Source organism: Pipra filicauda, unplaced genomic scaffold (genome assembly GCF_003945595.2).
Source record: "Pipra filicauda isolate LSUMZ 115617 unplaced genomic scaffold, ASM394559v2 scaffold191_size1418713_pilon, whole genome shotgun sequence".
Classification (NCBI taxonomy): Eukaryota; Metazoa; Chordata; class Aves; order Passeriformes; family Pipridae; genus Pipra; species Pipra filicauda.
The window spans coordinates 684,226-709,611 of NW_024104300.1; the positions used below are offsets into that span (position 1 = coordinate 684,226).

The window sequence follows — 25,386 nt, forward strand, 5'->3', positions numbered from 1 at the left end:
TTTCATGAGGAAAAAAATTAATTTCTTGGTCTTTTACCATTTGAATTCCACAACTCTGCACTGCATCTCTATGGGTGTAGCTTACCACGGATCAGCAACAGAAGTATGAACAGCACTTCTCGCCCATCCAGGTAGTACAACCCCTGCCTGAACAGCTCACCTGCACAAGCAGCCTGGACTCCTGGACAAGACCATCTGTCACCATGACTACACACTTTGCCACAGGAGAGGAAGAGACTTCTGCTTAATTTATTTGCAGGCAAAGCCTGCTTTATAACAAATACCTAGGCCTAGAAGGTTGGGCTTCCTTTAAAATTACCTGGGAACATTTTCACAAATATAGTTTTGGCCAACCTTATATTTATTGTAGGTTTATAAGACCAACATATAAAACAAATTTTTAGGGCCTTCATTGATCTGACTTTGTAAAACAAACTTCAAAGAAGGAAATTTTTTGCTCTTAATTTACATGTAAGTAGCAGTGGGCAAAAGATGATGCTATTTGCAGTTGTGTTTGTGCTTATATCTGTACTAAGCTACTGGAAATCACACCCTGAAGGACTAGTGAGAACCATACAGAGTGTTTCAGGTCTGGTCTGTGAATCCCCTGAATGCACTTTTATATTCAAATGGGCAAGAGTTAAAGTAGGCTGCATCAGTACACAGGTGTTGTACTGACATTCCCTGCTGTCTAATTGTGAATCATATGCATTTGAGGTGCATAGTGCCAGATCTTCAATGCGTCTTGAAATGGGTGAGTCAGTCAAGGAAAACACACACAACAGCTATCTAGCCCAAACCAGATGATTCTGAGTTAAACAAATTCCTCTTCATTTCACTATGAAATCCTGACATAAACACTGAGCACTATACAGACAGGGTCACGCCTCTTGACTCATGCTAGGTAGGACTCATATTGCTGCAGGGCCAAGTTCTCCTGCGCTGTGTACCTCATGCAGCCACCAATAACTATAAAAACTGCAGTGAATTGCAGCTGAGGCTGGGACATATTTTGCAGCAATTTCAGAAACAAGGTGCATGGCAGCTGGGATAGACATAACAGCACAGTCATATCAGCACGGGGGGGCGGGACGGGGGGGAGGCGGGCCCTGCGCAGTCATTCTGGGGGTTTGATTGATATGAGGCAGGTTGTATCTTTCACATTCAAAACCACATTAGAAGAAGCATCGTAGCATGAAAATGTGAACTCAGAGCCAAAGGAGCTGGCTTTGCACTTAAATTTCCTGCTCATACCCAAATGAGTTGCTTTATTTCTCTCAGTTACTTCCCAGATGGTGACAGGACAGCTTCCCCTCTTCGCCTTTTCCAAGAGGTGCCAGAGAGGTGAGCTAGAGGCACTAGTTACTGCTCCATGCACTGCAGGAACTGCCCCATGCAGTCTGGACTCCCACGGGCAAACACAATGTCATGCAGCCTGACGCAGCCTCATCAGTTCTTCTATTTTCTGTTGTATGTTCAAAACACTTAATGGAAAACAATTGGAAATCACCTCACATCACAAGGACAGCATTTTTAAACACCAGAAAGAACAGCCAAGAATAAAAAGGAAGGCTGCCTTCACCAGGACTGGGTCTTGCAGGGTGTAATCCATCAGCAAAACTCAAAGCACAACATATTAGCAGAATCCTACCCAAGTCAATCGAAGCATACAGCGCTCACATGACTAAAGCCATACACAGGCATCAGGGCCTTCATAAACAACTCAGAATCAAAATCTTCATGCATACAGTTTATATAATACAACACATGAAGAAATTGTGCAAACCATCACCACTCTCCTATCCCCAACCCTCTCAACAAAAAAACAAACAAACAAACAAACAAACAAAAAAAAGAATTTGGAAAGAGAGGGAGGGGAAGCTATCCTTTGGAATTTCTAAGCATTTAAAGTCAAATTGATGCTTCAACTGCACATTTGCTAAAGTTTAATGACATGGAATGGAATCAAAGACATAACATTTAGATCAGCTTTAGCTAACTTGAGTCATGGGCCATTTCATCCAAGTAAAAATTACTCCAAATAGGATCCAGCTTCAGGTTGTTTGGGTACGTTGGTTAAGGTGAACTTTCCCACTCACCAGAAGTATACCAGAAATATTTTGTAAAACTAGCCAGTTGCTTTTCATTCTGCAGCTTCTATTCTAGTGCACACTGGCTTTCACTAGGTACATTTCTCCTAACTAAAAAACTAATGTGAACACTGTGCCATCGAGTCTCCTGGCACACACTCAGTTACCACTGACTTGATGGTCTGCTTATGCAAGAGAGATGAAGAGAAGGTACAAATGAGTGGACAGAGCAGAATAAATTGCCTATAGGAAAACTTACTTATGCCAACTTCATTTTTAAGTGGGATTTAGGGGTACATTTTTGGAGGCAAAATAAGTATGGAATCATCCTTGAAAAAATAAATTAAGTTATATAAGGAGAAATCACAAACTCTCTTTCCTCCAAGAAATGCCTCCAAAAGGTTCACAAAACCTAATGTCTGTGAACTACATTAGACAGCTTTCATTCTACAGGATCAACTGCACCCATTCATAGCAGTGGATTTATGCTTCTCCTAATGTGAATCAAAAGCAGCAGAGTAAGTAAAACATCATATTGCCATCATGTATGTTGAATATAAGGCAGAAGAACCAAAACCACAAAGTACCTTTTAGAATCGTGTTATAATATGTGACATTTCAATTTAACTGAGCCTGACATTCAATCTTTTAATGGCTTCAGTTCCTTAATTTCTAGCATTAAAAGAAAAGAAAAAGGAAATCAAATATATACCATAAACGTCTGGATCCAAAATTGGGCCACTACCTGCACACGGAGAAGAGAAAAAAAAAAAAGAAAAGCTATGTAAATAGATTGCAAATGCTGGAAGAATAAGAACAGGAATTGTTTTAAGAGTTGACTTTATTTGCCATAGCAATCACCAGTAACTACATAAATGCAAGTCAACACCAATAATTGCAGTACCTGCTTATCAGATTACATTTACAACCATTTTGGAGCTATTCCAAAAGTTAATATTTTTCTTCATGTGAAAGAGCTACTGCAAGCTAGCTCTGGCAAGGGCACACATTATTCCCCAACTGGGCAAAATCCTACTTTCCACTATTAATATATATATATGGAATAAGTGCAACATTAACTATTCTCGTTGAAATGTCAGTGGTAAAATTCTCCCTGACTTCAAGCAGAATCAGACTTCAGTGAGGTCTAACAATTATGGATTTTTACCTGATAAAGAAATTGCTATTATATCACTGTGAGAGCAAACAGGTTTAGCTGGGAGCTGGTAATTTAAGGGCTAGAGGTAGCAAAAACTGAAGCAGTACTATTTCATTCACTCTGTAAAAGGATGCTTCCAAGAAGCCAACTGCACAGCTGATACACAGACAGAACTCTTAGCAAAAGAGTCAGATGTCTCAGAAACCAGAATTTACACAAGCAAATGGATACCTGTCCAGGCAACACTTTTCTAAATTTTACTAGTTCCTATTTGCATCCTTTTATAATTACTGCACATAAGTAAGGCTAAGCACATATGTGAATGTAATGTACAGAACGCCCACAGAATTATTGTGCACTATTAGACTATTCATGCTTTGAATACTTGTTTTGTATCTTAACATACCTGTTCGTTCTAGTTTATAATGTATTCATTACATAGCTTATGTAGTGGGCGTCTAATAATGTCTTCCATATTTTTAGTCTTTCTTTTTGTAGGTTTGGAAGTAAAACTATAGATAATTAAAATCTCTAAAGATGCATCCAACTTCAAATAATATAATTCTGTTTATAATACTATACAGTAAATCCACAGCAGTGGCATTATACTGGCATAAAGCCACTGTGAATATGAGCAGAACACCATTGTTCACAGCATGAGAAACTGGGCTGAAAATATTAGTTGCAACCTATGTGCAGAGTGGCAACAGATAATTAGGTTTATTTTAAAATGCATCTGAAGATATTCTAGTATCCAGAGATACAGTTCAATAATCCCCATGAGAAGCATCATGTCAATCGACAGGAATAAATAACCAGTGAAGAAATGTTGCACTATCTGTCCTCAAGCAACATTTGGCCAGAGATTTCTGTCCATAAAAATCCATGGATTCAGTTTTTCTGCTGTAAAACATCCATCTGCTGAAAGACAGTATTTTTTAACTCACATTCTGCAATCAGAAGTGGAAAAAAACCCAAAACAACAACAATAAAAAAGCCTCCCAGTCCTTTATTTCTGGCAACATTTTTGTTAACGTTCACTTAAATTGGGATAAAGTAAGCAGATTAGTAAACCCTTAACTCCTGCCAGAGATATAAACTAGGAAGTCATCAACTCTATTCAACTCCTTTTATATAACTGAATACTTCAAATAAAGTTTCAAAAATCAAGATCGTAGACAACTCCCAATTTTCTACTTAGTATTGTTTTTTCTATTTAACACATAAAAACACACCTACTTAATCATCAGTTGAAGTTATTTTAACATTAAACTTCACCACAATAATTTTGCATATTTACACACATTTATCTTCAAGGCAAATACAAAATGGCACCATTGTTTTGGTCCCCTTTAGAAGAGGCTGTTAAGTAACCGAACTATCAAAAGACTTATCCTATTCACTCATCTTTACGAACTACATCAACTACACTTGGATTGCTTGCTTCTTTCTTTACAAATTTGATGTTTTCAAAATAAAACAGCAGCAAAGGACTCAATTCCAAAAACATCTGTAAAACACATTATGCCACACAAGCAAATGCTACTTCTATGGCATATTTAACATATTCTTTTACTATGACAAGATATACGTGACTTGGAACCTTCAGCTGAATTTTAGCATAGACGGTTGGTAGATGAATAAGCTTAATTAAAAATACCTATTATTGGTAAAAATCTCTCCGACATTCATTAGCCATTTTGGATCAACTATGAGGACAGCCTCCAGAATAAACCATGACCATTTCTGGCTTACTCTTCACTGCAGTGTCATCTCAAATAATCAAGTCACTTTCAGCAAGAACAGGAAACCAAGAACTTTAGCAGCTTAAAGATAGCTAAAATCCAGTCAATAAAATAGAAACTTTATTCTTCTAGGTCTTCATATTTAAAGCAAATTCTTATTTTACAACATTAATTGTGGTATCATTAACACCATCAAAATCCCACTGTGGTACATAGTTTCCTCCATCCTCAGACCAGTGGAAAAAGTTCACCAAGTAGCATGCTGGAAATTGAGAGCATCTTAGAGAAATCATCTCTTCACCATGTTTGATGCAACTCTGAAAGTGAAGCATTACGCTGTTGATAGTAGAATATGTTTCAGACTTACGTGTATTTACTTTAGACATATGGATTATAGGTTTTGAATTTTTTTTTTTGTTTTTACCTTCTGAGCATTTGCCCAAGTGATGCAATAAGCAGAGAATCAGTTTAACCTCAGTGAGTGTACCTCTCTCCATGAAACATCAGGACTAATATTTAATTCAGTCATGAAGACATGGAAATGAACGTAATACCAGGGCATGGGCCTTAACCTTTATGATTCATTGTACAATATGTGGGCCAAAAGAAGAAACTACACAGTAACAACAGCACTGAAAAAGCCTTTTAAGGATTTGTAAAAGCTTGACAGTGCTTTAAATAGTAATAGTTGAGAATGAAAATTGTAATACAACACATCTGCTTTTATGTGAGCTTCAGTGGAAGAGACAACAACATTGTGACATTTTCAGCAGCTCAATGCCATGAATTCCTACAGGAAAAAACTAAAAACAATATTGAGGAGGCTAAGTATATAAGCCATTTCCCCTGCTGTTAATTTTTAAGACTGGTTTGGTGCCATTCACTATATATGAACTAATTTCTAATGCAGTTACATCCTGTCCATACATAGTCTCATTTCCTCTGTACTCTTTTTGTGAAACTTAATCCACTAGAGGACTTGGGAAATACCTAAAGAACACAGCACAGATTAAATAATATATAGATAATATATAGACTTATATTCCATATGAATATAAATATGAAGGAACAAATAAATAATGTTTTCTTTCTAATTTAGAGGATAGCTACAGTCCTATTTACTGATCTAAAACAACACAACTGGAAAGTTTTCAGTGCACAGGGGAGAGGCATAAAGGAAAAACAGGAGAAGGGATTTGGATCAAAGACAAAAAATTATAAAATCACCTAAATGTATGAGAGGCTGTTATTTTATTAGAAAATGAACTCAGGTTCATATTAAATAAGCAGAGTGTAAGAGAACTTCCACTGTACACAGAATATCCATGAGGTGAACTGTTTTGCTGAACAGTTATAAAGCAGTATTAAAGGATGCCAATAGCTGAAATCATGGCATGTTTCTGTAATGAGTCTACTTAAGGAAGAACTCCAGAGAAAAAAAGGAGAGGAACATTAAGGACAGCAGGAGTAAATAGTCTGATTTTATCAGCTCTGCATCCTCTCCTTCTAAAGATGGGAAAGTCTTTTGACCCACTCTCTCTCTCCCTACAGCAAACTGAGTTGATAGGGAAAAAATGACATATGACCATATTTTTACTTTCTGTAGCCTGAGATATAGGAAGAGAGAATTTAAACATCCCCTTTTTTTCCTGCCAGCTAACATTAGCACTGCACATTGCTGTTTAAAAGAAGAAGACAACTTTTTATATCACATGGCTAAAAAGCCAAAGGTACATACAGGCTCATATTTTCAGATATGAGTATGTAATTATCTGCACAAAACCATGACTTTATTTCTACTCCAGATGTGCAAGGTCCCCTCAGTGTTTTCTTCCACATACACCAGTATGCTTACATGTACAGAAACTGTTCTTGCAGTCACTTCATGTACGGTTTTGAAGATGTGAGAAAAGATCAAATCACAGAGAATAACAATCACTTACAGTAGTCCCTGCAATTCAGTGAATTAGTCTACCTTAAGCCTGCCCAAAAAGCATTTAGGTGGCCTTGGTAGAACCTTTAGAGCAATTGAAGATGCAGCTATCTTGAACAGTGATACTCCTAGACATGTAGATGCCCAACCTTCACATAGATGAATGGGAACTGGACATCAAAATGCCTGTAAGCACCTGAGACCTTGTCCATCCTGCCTCTGGGTTACCGATGCCCTAAACAACATATTATCATCAATTCACTGGACCGCACAATCAATTTTGCAACAAGGCACTAGATGTACACAGGCATCCTCCATGTCTTGCAATACACTGCCTAGTTCCATTCGTATGCAGCGCAGCAAATTACAGAGTGGCTGAATTGGCAGTCGATGCCTTCCAGGATCAGAACAGAGGCTTGGGAAAACTTCAGAAAAGCAACCTTTTATTAGCCTTAGCTGGCAGCGAGGATGGCTACTCAAAGGAAAGATTTATAGAGCACTGGCATGGCCTCCCTTGAGAAGCAATAAACAAGAAGAAAATAATCAAGGAAAACATTATTTTACAATTAATATTGAAGACATTTATTCAGAGGAAAAAAAGTCCTATAGAAAGCTTCCTCCAAATAGTTAAACTAGGCAAGAGCACTGTCTCAACAGTATAAATTTGCAATTGCTAACATTAAAAAAAATTACACTTACCATCTCCAGGGACTGACATGAAATGAGCATCAACCCGTTTTTCATCCTCTCCATAATCATTCTTTGCCAGTAAGGTATAAGCACCATTATTCAGGTGTGTAGGATTGTCCAGCTGAAGGCAGCCATGGTATTCACTTTGATTGATAACATGTATTTTAGTACAGATGTATTCAGACTCATTCAGCACAGCTCCTTCATAGAACCACTGCAATGTGGGCTTAGGGTTCCCTTTCACAGTGAATGGAATACACCAGTGATGGTCTGGGGTTGGAGATTCAATAAATGTGATATTTGGTGCAACTATATTGGAAAAAAAGAATGAAGAACATCAGAATATTCTGAACATGTCCTTCCTCCTTTCCTTTCCCCCCTCCAAAGTTATCAGGGAAGTATTTTTTATTCACCAGTACAAATACATGTTACTAGTAGGAATGGTACATATTTGAAGGATGCTCACACAGGAATGCACCTGCTCTGCCTAGGGTACTATGCTTACAACTGAAATGAAGCTGCTCTTCAAAAAAACAAAGCAAACTAGTTTCAGACAAAGACTGAACATGTGTTAAATCACTTAAAGCCTGTAAGGTGTGGGAAGTTCAGTTACTAGATCGCTGAGAAAATCTCTCTCTTGGAAGAGAGACATTTTAGCTTTATTTTGCTGAAAAAATGGTGCAGAGGAGTGCTGAAGGAAAACAGCAGTATTGAAAATATTTAAAAGCTGGCCAAAAGCAAGTAGCACTGCAAATATTCTCAGCTAGGAATCCAAACTTACAGACTATTTTCTTCACAGAATCAAAGTCAGAACAGATTACTTAATTCCCTGGATTCTTTTGTCGGGAAAGATGATTTTCTACTATACATATTGTCATCCTTGTTCACATCTGCTAAATGCCTCAAGTTTACAGACTACTTCTGTTTCTCTCAAGAGATTATTCCAACACCTTGCCCATTATTTCACTACCAGGAAATTTTCCTCTATATTTATTCTTAACTACATCCAATTTCATCTAGTTGTACTCCCTTTTATCACTCATAACAGTGCCAAGCTCAGAATCTCATTACACTGTTCAAACATTTCTAGTTTATGTTCTTTCCCATAGTTATTACATATCCAATTTCAACCTACAAACCTACATGAACAGTGATTTCTCTAGTTTGCTCTGTCATGAGCACACACTGAGCCAAGTTTGCCATCTACGAAGTGTTCCATTCTCATCTTCAATTAAACAGAGGGTTGGAACTTGTGAAAACACACTGTCATGTAAAATGACAGTGTAAATTCATGTAAAATGAATTTAGCCTGGAGCCTAGATCTAAGAAGCCAGTGCCTCTACACTAAATGTCCCTTCCCCCTTCCTTGGCCCTGACAAATACATGCACTATTCAAAGCTATGACAAATAAATTTATATCTGGCCGTACAAATGTTGAGAGTGTATTATTTTTCGAACAAAGCAGCTGTTGTTTTAGATAGTAAGAACTTGAGCATTTGTAGTCTCATAGAATTCTACAAGCTTTTTGATGCATTCACACTTCTCAATTCCTAAGATAGTGTGTATAGACACGCACATCACTACAAACCTTCCCACACTGATAGTGGCATTTAGTATTTGGGATTTTAGACCTTTACTTACAGATTGTTCTAAGCGGAAGAGGAAGCAGTTACAAACACATTTTTTGCAGAATACAGAGCTGAAAAAGATAAATGCAACAACTGCTGGTTGGGCTACTCCTTAGCATTAACTGAAGTAGATAGTTCACATGCCTTAACGGTTTTCTTTTCAACAACCTAAGAGACCAAAAAATACTTATACCCAAAACAGCTCCTGCTAATGCAGTTTGGTCTCAGGATCTGTATGGAGGCCTGCATACGTACAGAATACCGTGAGCTCGGCAGAGGCTTGGTACTCTCCCACAATGTTCTCTGCTACGCAGGAAATCGACAGTCCACTGTCCATGGACGAAACATTCTTTATGGTTAGTGAGGCAGGGTTCTTATTTGTGTCACTCTACAAATGATCAGAAAAACATGTATGTGTCAAGCACAGCATTAAGAACAAAGGAGAGGGAGGGCATTATTGGCAATAGCTGAATGACATTTTTCATTTTCCCTTCCTTTTAACTCTATCAGTCCACCATTAATCAAAGCCTTACCTTAGCGTCTTATTCACACAGACCTAAATCACCTACAGAATCAATTGTAACAGTCAGTGGCAGTGGATTCAAAGCTCCAGAAGTCCTGCTACAAACACTGCACTCAACCATGTTTCTGTCCTGTCACTTTCAGTCTCTGCCTTTTTTTTTTTAACACTTGATCCTCTCCACACAAATGTTTTTTTCTCTACCCACACCCTTGCTCATCCCTCTCTCCTACTTCATAACCAATTTCTGTGGTCTATCTCTGCCTGTTCTCTTTGAACTTTTTCTTCTTGCCTATATTCTGTTCAATCCTTGCTTTACTTATCCTTTTCTCTCTTTCCTTTAAAATTCTGCGTGACATCTCTTCCACTGATGCCTTCTGAGCCCTACTGTACCTTGACAATGATGTGTCTTCTACCTCCTCAACCAAATTTCTCTTGGAAGCTTTCTTTTCTCAAGAAACCTTCCACAAGAAACTAAATACTTTCTACTACCTATGTTATTGTCCAAGTACTGTTTTATGTGTTAAGTACAGCCTAATTAAGGTAAGAATGATAATTCTTATAAATCTTGATTCTTATGATTCCTAGAAAGCTCAGTGTCCATCTACAGTCTTAAATGACATACTGAATATGCAGCTATGCCATACTGATTAAGGAAATATGGGTGAATTATACACACACACAAAAAGCAAGCTCAAGTTAATGGCTCTGATGTTCTTAAATCAGGGCTTCATATGATCTCCAAATCATTATTTCCATACCTAAATTTTTCACAAAGAGCAAGACTATTTTATTAGGATAGGAACCAAACATATTCAGAAAATAAACAGTAATTAGGATAATTTTTTAAAACTACTTTTGAGATAATTTTCTTACTGTACACACACACACCAGCACTGCACAGAACACAAACAAATAACACAATGCATCTGTAAAACTGCAGCAACCTGACATGGCAGTCAATAGGAATTTGTGGGAACACTTGTGCATATAGTCCTGTGCAACCAGAATTTTGAACCTCAAGATGACAGCACAACTCCATTTGAGTTAAATGTCCCTTTGCTTTCAGTGTTACAGTAGGGGAGGTGGGTGGAAAAGCAAACATCCCATCACACACTTTTCTGCGTGCAATTCTCAGAGGTGAGCAGTGCCCAAAGCTGGACTGAAAGCAGAGGGGCTCAACCACAGGCTCAGGGCTGAAATCTAATGCAAGAAAAATCTAAGCAACATCAGTCAGACTATACATCAGCATAGAAACTCAGAACATACAGTTTTGCAGAACTAAAGTCTAGTTTTAACATTTGCTAATGTCTCTTCTAAAACAGGAAAGAGAGAGAAAACAGGCAAAAGTAGATTATGAAGTGAAGGAAAGGGGGGCAGAAACTGAGACTTGCAAGTGAGAGAAAAGAAACCGAAAGCGACACTCACAGAAAAGGACAGTTGTGAATGGCAAACGAGGTTTAAAAGGCATGTGCTCTCCTGCTACTGAAAAGACTACTGTGCTCCACGGCTAAGGCTGTAGCTAGCCTGTATTATGAGCCCCTCTAAAACACCATGATGAAGTTATTCCAGGACAAAATACTTCTGGAGAGCTTAAAGCAAACTGATTATGGCATTTCAAAGATAGGAGGGTTAAAAAATGAGGTGACCTCACTTTCTGAACAGCATCCCCCATTTGTTTTGGCTCCTAACTAAAAAAAAAAAAAAAAAAAAAAAAAGTTAAAAAAAAGAGAGAGAAAAAGAGCACAACTTGGCATAGATTCCCCAAACTGTTTTAATTTCTTGTTCTTGATGACGATTGATGACTTTGGGGAACTTTACAGATCAGAGAAAATTACTTTAAAAATACAACTAGAGCTCTGCAGAGCTCTTACTTATGGAGCTGAAATGAAAGACAGGCTAGTTAAATTCCATACAAGCCTGATATAATGACCTTATGAAAGAAAGTACAAAAACTATGAGACCCAAGAGATCCTGTCTCGTCCACACTGCAGGAAGAGTTTTGGAAGTACACATCCCACACCTTGTATAGACCAAGAAGCTTTAGACAGTTGTGCATCACCATGAATGTAGGAAAAACAATGCTACAAAATTTTAATACAGAGAAGGTCTTTTCCACTGTGTAAATAATGCCAATTTATGAGGTCAGTAGCTGCATGTTGAATATCTGCTTAAATGCCTCATCTTTGTCAATACTCCCATCAGAAAGAACTTAATCATGCCATCTCCAGTGTACGCACAGTCTACAGTAGGGACACAAAATATAAAGATCCCAGAAAACAACATTCCCCCTCCTAGATGATTTCACTGAGGAAACATTTTCATAGTTCATTTAAAAAATGAACAAACACATGCCATTCTTTTTAGTAACATTTTAACTTCAATTTCCAAGGCTTCCTTTTGTAGCAACACGTGGCAGGAAAATTAAACAAGCCACAAAATATTTACAACCAAATTCCAACACACCAAACCTTTGACATGAAAATATAACAAAATTATGAACACAAAGCTTTTTTCACAATTAGGATAGATTGGATTTATTTTCTGTAAGCAGGTATCACTGATAACAAGAAAGTCCTTGTGTTTCAGTATCCCGATTCACATTACTTTCAAAAATTTACATTACTCTCATTTACCAGTGAACATCAAAAAAACAGAGTGAAAATCAGGATCTTGAGAAACAAATGTCTGCCATTCTCCAAAAGCACTGCCACAGTCACCCGCGACTGAAAGTAACTGGAAAACAAATGTAATCCCAACATTAACTTTCTCTTTCATCTTTTTAATAAAAAGTTAACTAAAGTTGAATGTGAAACTTCATTCCATCATTCAGCAGGTATCACCTGTCTCCGAATTGTCACATATTTGAATATAAAACTTACCTCATGGTTTGAAACAAGATTAGTTACCACCCAGGACACATTTGGGGGTGGTCCTCCAGTAGTATCACAGTACAACGTGATGCTCTTTCCTTCCACCACGGTGATGTTATAATTGCTTAAGTTCGCTGAGGGCAAGTCTATGATAGAAACAATAACCAAAAACATCCACATGTATTTGTATTTGACAGAAGAGACACCACGCAACTCTAATCAAGTCATATAAATGCAAGCAAAACCACTACTACATCAAATATTTACTGTAGTCAGTACTATTCAGTCAAGCAGTCAAACAGAATCTTCGGAAATATATAACTACAATGTTTAGCTGCTGTGTATTTTCTACACTTCCTCTGCTTCATATCCTAAGAAAACAATATTGCATGCAGAAATACATTATGCTAGTTAAGTATATAGGGAAATATGTCAGGTCTGCAAACAGAAGTTATCCTAACTTCAGTTTTTAACTTCAAAATGGAAAAAACCCTTCCCTTACTCTTCAAAACCGGAAACTTTATCCATCTTTTTGTAACAAACACAAAGCAACCTCTATGTTCAACTAACTGACATTGTGGTATTCCTGCTGTTCTCCACAATATTAACAAGAAAATCCCATTAGCTCCCAGTATCACACAGGAGACTGCAGCCCTCCTCTCATAGAGTGACAGAGATCACAGAGAACAGGGCAAAATCTAGATCTTAAGTACAAAGTGAGGGAAACAGAGCACTGAACGGATCAAACTAGAGAAGAGAAAGGACAGAAGAGAGCGTTAGCAATTGCACAGAGCTCTATCCAAGGCACCTCAGCTGACTTTTCTAATGCCCTCAGAAAAGCAGAAAAGGAGTGAGATGGTATCACTCATCAGGAAACAAGACCGGATTTTGCAAGCGTAAGGACTCCCACTTCATCTTACATAGTTATAAATCACTCTGTATCTCATTCTTTAGCACTAAAAGCAACGGGAGTTTCCCAAAGAGTAAATATGTGCTGAATGCTTAGAAAAACACACAGAATTACAGACTGACCCTCTCCAAAAATAATAACAGCAATATCTGTAGATTGTAGGCACACAGGCACTCACATTTCATATTTATTTACATAGCAAATAAATATCACCTTTCTTAAAGATACTATGTCATCATTTGAAGCTGCCACACTCTGTAAAAAGCCTTGGTCTCCTTTATGAGGCATTTCTCAGCAATGGTTCCAGGTAAGTTTTACTTGCAATTTATCACCTCAAATAATCAAGCTTATCTGCCGTGCTGGATATGTATGCATCATCTTGCAATAACTTTTCTTTTTCTGAAACAACAGTTCTTTTTGTTGGTTTTTTTTTAGTTGAGAGTACAGCACTTTCATCATGGGCTTGGTGGTACAGAAGTTTAGCAGAGACTTTTTTCCTTATATAAAATATCCAAAACAAGTAATTAACTGCCAAAGCAGCGTGAACACATATGTTTGCTGGAGGTTCAATAGAAGCTATATGTATTGGAAATCTGCCTTAATTAGTCCAATAAAAGAAAAAAATTAAAGGAATTAATACAGAAAAGAAGGCGAATAATTTCCCAGGCAATGCTTTCTTGCCTAATAAGATTTGGAGATCGGCACAAGTATACACTAACTGCTCAGGCAATTCTCCTGGTGCTTTAAGTAGTGCTGTAATATGATTCCCATTATAGGCATCATAGATTTCTTCTATTATGTTCACTTTATAAATCATATGTTGAAGTTTATTGAGACAGAGCTGGAGTTTGTATGCCTTGATGCAGTAATCTGTTAGCAAAGGTAGCCATCTGCTCTAGCCTGCTGTGAATTCAAATCTCACCAGTGTCTGTCAACTAGGTGAGCAGGAAATAAAACTAATCTTAGGGAACATCTGGATATTAATTATGCTATTTAGGGAACAAGGAGAAAAGTAATGAGATAATTTGCTTCATAAAGTTACACCTTCACACCATCTCTGAAAACCATTACAATTACTCCTGCCAGACCTGAACATCCAAAGAGATTAAAGGTCTCTGCTCTTCCTAGCCCTAGCACTTGGGATAAGGTCTACATGGTAGATTAGCATTTCACTGTGCAAACCTGCACGTTTCCTACTAACATATCATTTCAGGTGAAACCACCAGTAAAATAAAAACAACTTTCGTCCCTCAGAGCTCTGCTTTGATAGCTGTTAAGTTCTGAGACAACTTCTTCCTGCAATGTGTTTATGTACAGGATAGGTGACTGAAGTTTAATTTCTCTAGTACTGCCTCTGTTTTTCACCCAGAATTAAATCTAGTTCTGTTTATTTGCAAAAGTCTACATATGTCATGTTGGTGTTAAGTCTCTAATGAAAACAGCTACATCATGCCAGAAGGTTATAAAATATTACTGCTTATTATTCTATAGGTTCCTAAAGTTACACTAAAAACCAGTTGCAAGACCTCTGCCTCAAAAGAAGTACAAACGGAATGGAATGGAATAGAATAGAATTAGAAATAGAAATCACATTGCTGTGTGTGTTTTCTTTTACTTTCTTTCCCAGTCATGAGGTGGGTGGAAAACCTAAGAAACACCTTGGGATTCATTTTTTCTGGTTACATGTCTTGAGATAATGAACTTTAACTGCAAGGTCATTTTGCTTTTATTTCCAGTGGCTCCCAAACTGCTCCACAGCAGAATACACACTCAGAATACACACTGTTTGAGATGTGGCTCTATTTCAGAAAAGTGGACAGTAGCTTAAGGCTTCATATCCAGACATGTGATGCACTGCACTTACCAACAAAGCAATGAGACTTAGCAGCAAGACTGTACTGAAAAATAACTGTATTTAAAAAAAAAAAACAAACACATTGGACCTTAACATACATACATACATGCTCAGTTTGTATGCTGTGTAGTGTGAGATCATTTATGTGGGTCGGTAGTATTTTGACACTTATAAAAGATATCCAACCATGTTGCTTTCACTTCTGACTTAATTTGGTTAAATACAGGGGTTTAGATGGCTATCGCTTCTGTCGATACAGATGTACATTTTAAAGGACTTTGCAAACAGCAATTGATACATGCAATCAGACAACAGATTTAAATACTATTGTATACTGCCAGCATAGTAAGTTCAGACTGTAGGATAAGAGCCCATAAAAGGTAGTCATGACGTTATCTTTCTATAAGTTTCATCTTGATATCTGTCAGACAGAGACTACTCTGTGCTTCAAAGCTCAAACACAATCTCTGTTTCAAACTTTTATAGCAATAATTATTATAACTCTGGATATCAGCAATGACCCATTTAGTATCCAATGTCTTTTTCAAGTTTGCTGTATTTTTGGCCTTAGCAACCTTCTGCAGCAATGAGTGTTACAGGTGTAATGTTCAGGCTGTATACAAAAGCAATTCCCTTTTACCAGTTCTGAAATTTCTCAGTGACCTTCAAATTTATTGAGTACTCTCCTGTTCTGGTGGAACAGAGTAAAGAGAGTTTCTGAATGATCTCCTTAAGATTACCTTGTTTTATTTTGTTTCTCAAATCCCTTTTCTTCTTGATAATCTATCCAAAGCTTTTCAATCTCTGCAAAAATGGGAGGATGGAACCTGTTACTGAGAACTTTAAACTATAATGTAGAAAGTACACTAAAATCCATGTGTTTCATTATGCATTGGTATATAATAGCTATGTTCTTCACCACATACAGAATATCTTTTCTCCTATTCAATTTGATTACACTTTATTCCCACTTTATTCAATTTGATTTACACTTTATAGGCAGCTCAGGATTAGAATAAGCAGTCACTTCCCTCACTCCAGCACAACTAGACACAACAGAGACAAGCAGAAGGAACTCATTTGTGCCAGCTGAGTTTCTCCAAATATCATCTCATACTTTAGAAGGAACAAACTCCCCCTTATGTAGGGAAGAGAGGCATTTACCCTCACAAACCATCATTAGTGCAAAAGGATGACCTGAGGCCATCAGACAGTGGAACTGCCAAGCATCACTAGGGAATTACTCACATCTTTCCTGTGCACAGCTGGGACTTCAGCAACCACAAAACCAAACACCTTGGATGCAATTTTTAAAGGTTAGTACTACATCAGGCTACGCAACTGTCAATGGAAATTCATAAAATGAATGTGCCTAAATTCCTAGAGGGCTTTCAAAGGCTTCATGCTGCTACTTAGTACTTTCTATAGAAAGCTTAAATTGGCCTTACTAGAGCCAGATCGTCATTGTATGTCAAAGGAAGGATATGACATAATGAAGAAATAACTGAATATTAATATAAGCTGTAGTCTGTAGCTCAACTCTTAGCAGCAAGAACACTTTAGCCAGTATACTAAAGCTACTTTTCGAAGGTGATGGTCTTAAGCCAGAATAAGCAAATCCACCATTACACCAAGGATACTGTTTCACTATCTTCAGCTACAAAAATTTGTACAAAATTAGTACCAGATTGACTTTTTCTGCTTCAGCTCTCATCTGTTCAGTTCTGGGATTTGTTCAGTTGCTCAAAAATCTTCAACAATTCTCTCAATATGGTCAATTAGCATCACTAATACCTAAGAAATTACATGATGAATAAATTAGTACCTGGGAGAATACCGTAAATTCAATATTGCATTCATTTATGAAATCCTTTTCACACTAAGTCCCTGATTTTCATTGGTCTGTCAACAAAATCCTTGGAGTCTAGACATGATGCCGTGTCACTAAATGGTTTTCACTGTGGCCCATGACACCTCCCTTTTGTTTGGCATGTTTTTGGAGGTCAATCTGCGATAAGAACAAGTAATTACCATGAAAATTTTTTTCTTGAAATTAGCCAACTGCATCTGATTTCTAATAAGGTCATTTTAATCCTTATCTGAAACCCTTAATCATCTTTTTAGTAGATATTATCAGACACAGAATGATTAAATTAATACTGAGGCAGCAACCATCTATCAAACTGAACTATGTAAAGGCAGACTACCAGAATCACTGATCTATAAAATATCCACCACAATTCTTAAGGTACTGTGGCTCAAATCCAGTCTACTTGCCTCACATAAAGTTTCAATACAGTCTAAGGTTCTTGGCTCCCCTGGTTTTGCTTTTTCTCTCTAGGGAGAAAACATACAATTGATTACATCACTACAGTACAGCTTCATAACACCCACTATCTGTACTGTCTTGAGCCTGAAAACAGAACGGTTCACAATGTAATTTGTTATGAACTGTCATGGCTCTTGAAATTTCAGAGGTCTCATTGGCTCAAAACAGGTTTTATCAATGGAAGGGAAACAGTTTTCTTTTATCATTCTATTAAAGTTCTGCCTTGTTGAAAAATACAGTAATATTTACAAATTTCAAAGGTCTTTTCCTATGGGCTTTTAAGTGTTTAAAAAACACAAAGCAGGAAAATTTCTAGTAATTCTAGCTATAAAGATAGGAGATGCTAGATACATGATTCACCTCCTAAGTTTCACTTAAATGCCTGCAGCCAAAAAACTCTGAGCCAGATTTCAGCCACTGGGTAAGCGGGCATGTTTCCACTTAAAGTCTGCAAAATGACAGGGCCAAAAATCATCTGGCTGCATCTTTAAAACACTATAAACAGGACACCCCAGAATTTTACATGCAAAGTGTGAATTAAAGACAGATAAATAATAAATGTTTCCATTTCCTACTGTATCACAAACACAGAATCAAAATGCTCAATACACAGAGATAAGTTGCAGAAATCTCACAAAAGTTATTACAAGATGATATCCACAAACATTTTCAATGAGCATTAAAAATATGTTAGGCAAATAAAATACAGGATTAGCAGAAATAAGGAACATTTGAAACAAATTATCATCTTTCATTTATCTTCTGGAGCCCAAAGATCTCCATTTTCCTTTTTTTTCTGAAGGCCTAAGTTCCCATTCTTCTCCTGTTCTCATTTCACTGCACTAACCACCAGGCACTACTCTCCATTGCTCCACTAGGACTTTGCCATTATGAACAACAAAATTTGAAATTTCCCACGGATTAAAATGACAAATAAAGGCATCAATATTAGAGATATAAGGGGAAAAGACGAAAAGGAATCCTGGATTACGACCCTTTTCCTCAGTAAATTTCCATACTCTGCTGACCAAGTGTGAGTGTAAATTAAAAAAAAGGTCCCATATCAAAACTTCTTTCAATCTTTAGGGGAAAATGCAGCCATTGAATAAAGCACTAAATCATCACTGAATCGACATATGCTTGCCATGTGGCACAGAAAATCCTGATGGGTGTTTTCCACAATGACCAAATGTACCAAATGGTACTTTGCACAGGTCAGATACAGTTAAATTAGAATAGGCTCAAACACTCTACAGATCGGTGGTGAGTACTTTATCTCCAAAGCTGCAGGTTATATTCTTGAACTGAACTTGAGGAAGTCACTGAGACCAAAGTTTAAGACTGTCCCATGCCTTCAACATTTACTAATAAGAAGCTGGAAGGCATATGCACACTGAACAAACTCATTTCTGACATCTTCTTGCTAGATGTGGATTGCTGCTTCAGTACACCTTAGAATTCCAGCTCTCATTTTCTTACTGCACCAGATGCGATACTTACAGCACCTACCTCATTAGTCTATGGAGGAACGTATTTCTCTCAGGAGGCAGAAAGAGTGATGTGGCAGCTCACTGAGCCACACAAATACTTTAAAATACTAAAAGAAATCTTTCTCCAATCATGACACACCCGATTGTAACATTCAGCTGGGAACCTTCACAGAAAACAATTAAATAAGCACAGTCTCCACCAGAAGATGATGAGTCTAATTTAAAGTACACTTTCCCACAGCCAATGCACTCTTACTTTGCCTTTAAACACTCCATCACTGTATTCAACAGAACTTGTCACTAGAAGCAAACTTTTTTATATAGAGCCAGCGTGTACCACAGCAAAGACCACAAAACGTGCTAACTCATCTTCACAACCAAAGCAATAAGCACTACCTCAACAGAATACCCCCATCCAGGGCTTCAAATGAATGCAGTGCAGGTGAAAACCACCAACAGCTGTGCACCCACTTGTATTGGGTCTGGCTGAACTGGAGTTCATTTCCCCACAGTAGCCCTCACAGTGCTGTGCTTTGCATTGGTAGCTAGAAGGGTTTCGATAACACACCACTGTTTTGGCTTCTGCTGAGAAGGGCATCAGCACTGTAACATTCCCTCCCCAGCTGAGGGCAAGATCCTGGGAGGGGACCCAAGTAGGCCAGCTGACCCAAACTGATCAAAGGGATATTCCATACCATATGATGTCAGCTCAGATAGAATAGCTAAAGCAAGGAGCAGGTAGGCAGGCATTCATTGTCTCCAATGGCTGCCTGCTGAGGAACCGTCACACGTCCTGAAGCCCTGCTGCTCGGGAGTGGCCGACCATTGCTGCTCATGGGAAGTAGAGAATAAACCATGTTATCTTTCGCTTCTGCAGTAAAGCTTCACTTTACTTTTTGCTTTAAATAAACTGCCTTATCCCAGCTCATGAATTGTTTGGGTTTTTTTCCATCTTGCTCTCCCCCCTGTCCAGCTGGGAAGGGGAGTGATAGAGCGGCTGGGTGGGCACCTGGCATCCAGCCAAGGTCAACCCACCACACCACTCAAATTCACTTGAACAGTGAGCTGAATTCTGCCGTCAACCTGTACAGAAGCTCTGAAGGTTGTTGCTGATATCTCAAATCAGAAAAAGGGCTTACATTTCCAAGGTTTACATCAGCTCCTTAACTTTTGCTCAGGACCTTTCTTTTAAGGTCCCTAGACATGGTCTCAGTTTTAGTAGGAAGCCGCAGGATCCTGCAGCACTTGAATTGTTTAATTGACCTTGTCCACAGTATTTATTTAAACACTTTGTCTGCAAGAATTTTGAGACTATGTGTTTCTACAGATGCTATCAATCTAGTCAACATTTCTCTTTCTAGCACTACCATGAAGGTATCTAGCCATGTTCACTGAATGGCTAAGCAAATTAAATTACACCTAAAGAAATTGTTGTTACCTGGTATTTAAGCTTCAGTTTATCCATAACAACTTTCAAAAGAAAACCAAAGATATGTAGTGAAGTTGGGCTGAATACGGCAACCACAAGGTTAACAGACGAATTGAGAGCTAAACAGCCCTTGTAATGTAAGTTAATGAGGCCTAAAGTAGCTTATGCAAACATCTAACAAATGGATTCTTATTCACTAAGTGCATGTAACGCAGTTGCAGTTCCTGTATCATTATTTGTGGAATTTCATGTGTGTCTAGAAAATACTCAAAATAATGCTGACCTGTGTAATCCTGCAAACACGTGATCCTGAAACAGGAATATTTTCAGAGAACAATATAAACAAGTAAAATTATGGCTTTCATTATCAATACCAAATATATGGTATACCAAGCATATTACTGAAGGGACGCCTTCATGAAAAGTTTCCACTTTTAAAGAAAAAGATACTTTCTCTAGACTCCAGAATACAGTTATCTAGTCATCAGTCTTCACCCAGATTGATTGTAAGAGCAAAGTAAGAATACTGCCAGACAAGAGTCAGACAGCTGTTCTACTCAGTGGATTAGCACTCCACACTTAGACAGGTGTGTCAAGTCAGGCATAGAGAGCACCTCTGCAAACCTGCACAATATGCTGAATTCAGGGACAATACTTGAGTGATCCAGACACATTTCTTTCCCTTGGATAGTGTCTTGCTTCCTTCTATTTCTAACATGCTTTGTATTACAAATCTGCTTCATTGAAATTAAAGTAGAACTTGAATCAGAATTACCAAACAAAAATCTGTTTTATTTTTTAAGATGAGACATTCAAATACATCACTCAATTATCATCATTCACAATCCCTAATTTACATATCATGTAGATGTTCATGTCTAAACATCTGTATTAAAGTTCATGTTTGATTTACAAACATGCTCACAAAGAAGTTACGTATGTGTCTTCGAAAATAAGATTCCTGTTGCCTTTTCAAACTCCATAAATTATTGGTTGTTTTCACTTATAAGCCAAAAAATTGTTTTAATTAAGTATGGAAAACTCTAATTCAACTTGGGAGCAACAGTGAAACCCCAAAACTGTGGAAGTCTCATAAAAAATGAAACTTTTTCACACAGCCCATGATCACAGACAAGAATCAAAACTCTTACAGAGAAAATAAGAACAGTTTGTCACCAAACATCATGCATCACATCTAGATTTTGAGCCAAAATAACATCTAAAACAACACAGGCCACGGATTCCATGAATATTTTAACTAAACATTAAGAACACTTAAGGCTTTTTTAAACTCGCTTCATTCTGCCTGTAATGTTCTCCTTCTAATAGTCTTATCTGTGAAACCTGGCTGATAATGAAAAAAAATGTCAACACCCACTGGATTATGCCTTTACTTATGGTTTTAGACTGCACTGTGCCATGATTGCCTATTTTATTGACAACACAATCTTTTCTGCAAATTCAAAGAAACATATGTGTCAATCCTTCAGTTTGCCTTTTTTGCCCTTTAGAATTTATAACCACCTGCCTCCAGTCTGGTATTACCATTTACTTATTTACCTCTAGGACCAAAAAATCATCAGAAACAGGTTGAAATGAAGCCAGATCCAGTCCAGTACATTTGCAGTCATCTGAACAATTGCCTGTTAAAATTCATGGCTTTCCCCAACAAGCAAGAAATGGGCAATCCATCACCTTAGATTGAAATTCTACATTACAATGACTTCTAAAATTTTGTCAGTCATCCACAAGAAGCAGCACTAAGAGCAACACTGCAATACTTCATGTGTAAGGGAGGAGACAGGAAAAGAATGTGAGCATTCATAAAATCCCACAGTTCTCAGACCAGACAACAGTTCCACAGCTGCATATGTAAACACGCAAGTCTAAACATACCTTAGTTATATGTACAGCAAATTAGTACACAGAAGCAATTTGCGACATTTTTCAGTAGATTTTCACAAGCATACATGACCAATGACAAGACAGAAGGCATCTGAAAAACCATAGATGATAACCAAGCATCCAAGCTGCAACAGTAAGCAAAATTGAAAAACTGATTAGGCATCGTATCTGCATAATTTACCAGATAAGGCAAAATGCCATTACCAGACTGAGATCCAGAGCAACATGAGGTCTGCATAGGACTGCAGAGATAGCTGTAGAAGCCATTCCTTTCCCCAAAACATCACAAGATAAAAAGATTTCTTCCAGTATCACTGAAATCAGTAACAGTTGAGTAACTGAATGCCTACCAGAGGGAGTGAGCAACACATCAGCAACCAGTCCCAAAGACATGGTCCTGCCTCCCTGGCACTGAGTGAGCTCCAGGTGATCTGGAGAAGATCTCTTGGGTCTTTTGGGTCTTTTGAGTGACCTTACGCCAGGTATACAACATGCCTTGCTTGCAAGCACTTAACACACTGGTGGTAACTGCCACCAGAACTTACAGAAGTAATATAAGAACGAAGTGTTTACTTATTTAGTTCTCTTTTTGATTTTCTAATGCTATTTATCATGTGGAAACAAAAGAGGACTGACTAGGTGGAGATGTTGTCCATGCTACACAGACAACCAGCAAATGCTGTGAAAATGGCAAAACTAAACACCATCATTTCTTACACAGAAGGTTCTACTGGGGTAGATGCAACTTGAAAACTTTTGACATAGTAATTATGTGTGAATTTAAAACTTGGGAGAATCTGACAATTTTCATCATATCTAAATACATTTCAAATGCAGTTAAAAAAAAATTATTGATTGACACTTCTAATACTGCAGCTGGAAAGGATCTTCTAGATAGTGAGCACACTTCAATTTAAACCTCAAGAAAATAAATCACGAAGTTGATGGCATCTAGACTGCAATCAGTCTCAGTACATTATTGAACACTTCTGCCATACAAACAATAAGTAAAGTACCACAGAAATTTGCTAATTTTCTCATCAATTTGTATAAACTAAAGCCTTACGATCAAGAAACCATAGTTGTCTCTACCTACTTCTCAGCAAGAGATTTATTCACAACACACAGTAGCAAAACATCCTATTGCCAAAACATTTACCACATACTGTAATATATATGTATATATATAAACTGTATATGTACATGTTATATGTATTTTTATATACGCATTTATATATAAACTATAATATCATGAAGTAATTCATAACACCTGAAGACATAACATAGGTGTGTTTGCTTATTTTCTAACTTAAAAAAACAAACCTAACAAATTCAACAAGAATATAGGATGAAACTATTCGATTAGCAGAGAAAAATTAGAAAACATCTAATTAACAAAATGCAGAGGCCTGCATGCCAAAAATTTCTCTTAACATTAAAGGGAGCTAAAAAGGTCACATAGCTCATGGGAAGAAAAAGTTCACATACGTAAAAAGCTGAATTCCCCTTCTATTTCAGTTCTACCTATTAGCCTCACAGAAAGTTCTGGAAATGAAATAAACCAGCATCATGAGTCGTTTTGTTTTGAAACTAAGTCTTGTCCTTTAAAATACAGAAAAATATCTGCAAAGATACTGAAAGAGCTATGCACTGGATCTTTCAGATACCTTCCAGAACACATTTCATCAAAATGGTCATTCCTCTTTATCTGGGATTCTCTGCTCTGTGTCTAGGAAAAGCCTGTGTTGTCATCTTTATTAAAAACCTATACCCTGTATTGGCTCATTTTGGAAAAGGTAAATTAAGAGGAAAGAGCATCTAAAAGATAGAGGAAATAATGTTAAGGAAAGCTTGGTGATATTTGGACTCTGAAAGCTAACATAAATGATTTGTAGGCATGTGCTGACATCCACACAAATCTTAAAAACAATGCATGTTTTTCATATGCAAATTGCACATACTGCAACTTCCAATCTAAATGTTGTATATACTCATCTTTCCTCCTCATTTTCCTTCCCTAGTTGGAAGTACCACCTTCCCTTGTCATGACAAGTATTTCAGTCAAGATATGCCCACAGGATGCACGCATGGGTACACACATATGCACCTACACAGCACCCAGAGGTCAGAGACAAGCCTGTTTTGACTGCAGATGGTTAAGAAATCAGGAGGAAGAACTAATGTCTCATAGGTTTAATTCTGGGTATTTAACATCAAAAGTTTTCAAAGGAAAATCCCAACTCCCTGGTAGCTCATAGAGGTGCCAGCCAAGAATGTTACGAAAGACTGTGCTGGAGTTCCTGATTTGCACTAACTGATGTCACTCCAACAGCACACCAACCTCTCTACACCCAGCACATGAATCTACCTTCTAGTCTATGCAGCTGGAGCTCAGCTAGGTACCATCTCCCATTTCAGGTAAATCAGATCCTAGAGTACACAAGACCTACTCTGCAGCTCACAAGAACCCCTAAACAGGTTGTTTTGTGGGGTTTTTTTGATTGTACCAGACACTAGCACTATTTTTGCCATGAATACACCACCACACCTGGTCCCAGAAGGAAGCTGGACACAAGACTTGGAGCATGATATGTGATCACAAAAGGCACCATTGTCATTAAATGCTGCACTTGTTGGGCCTGCAATAGGTCCCCATCATGGCTGTTCTTTACTGGCAGCTGCTATCAGAGGACGTCATATCCTCCATACAGGCAGTGCAGAAAAGAACACTCAATGGGCAAAGGTGGAAGGAGAAAAGGTATAATTTGTCCTGCTGTTCGTCTTCACTTACAGCTTTTCCAACCCAAATCAGGATGCCCTTGCTCCTCTT

The 25,386-nt window shown here is 37.7% G+C and overlaps 1 protein-coding gene across 13 annotated transcripts in view; it reads right to left on the reverse strand.

Moving 5' to 3' along the window:
* NTRK2 (neurotrophic receptor tyrosine kinase 2) overlaps positions 1–25,386 on the reverse strand; it is a 204,569-nt gene that overhangs the window by 146,958 nt on the left and 32,225 nt on the right. For all 13 annotated transcript variants that reach the window (XM_027731830.2, XM_027731832.2, XM_027731833.2 and 10 more), the window contains exons 6-9: positions 12,648–12,784; positions 9,501–9,633; positions 7,627–7,926; positions 2,803–2,835 (exon numbers count right to left, since the gene is read on the reverse strand). In XM_027731830.2, the coding sequence (XP_027587631.1) occupies positions 2,803–2,835; positions 7,627–7,926; positions 9,501–9,633; positions 12,648–12,784 (603 nt within the window). The remainder of the gene's footprint in view (positions 1–2,802; positions 2,836–7,626; positions 7,927–9,500; positions 9,634–12,647; positions 12,785–25,386) is intronic.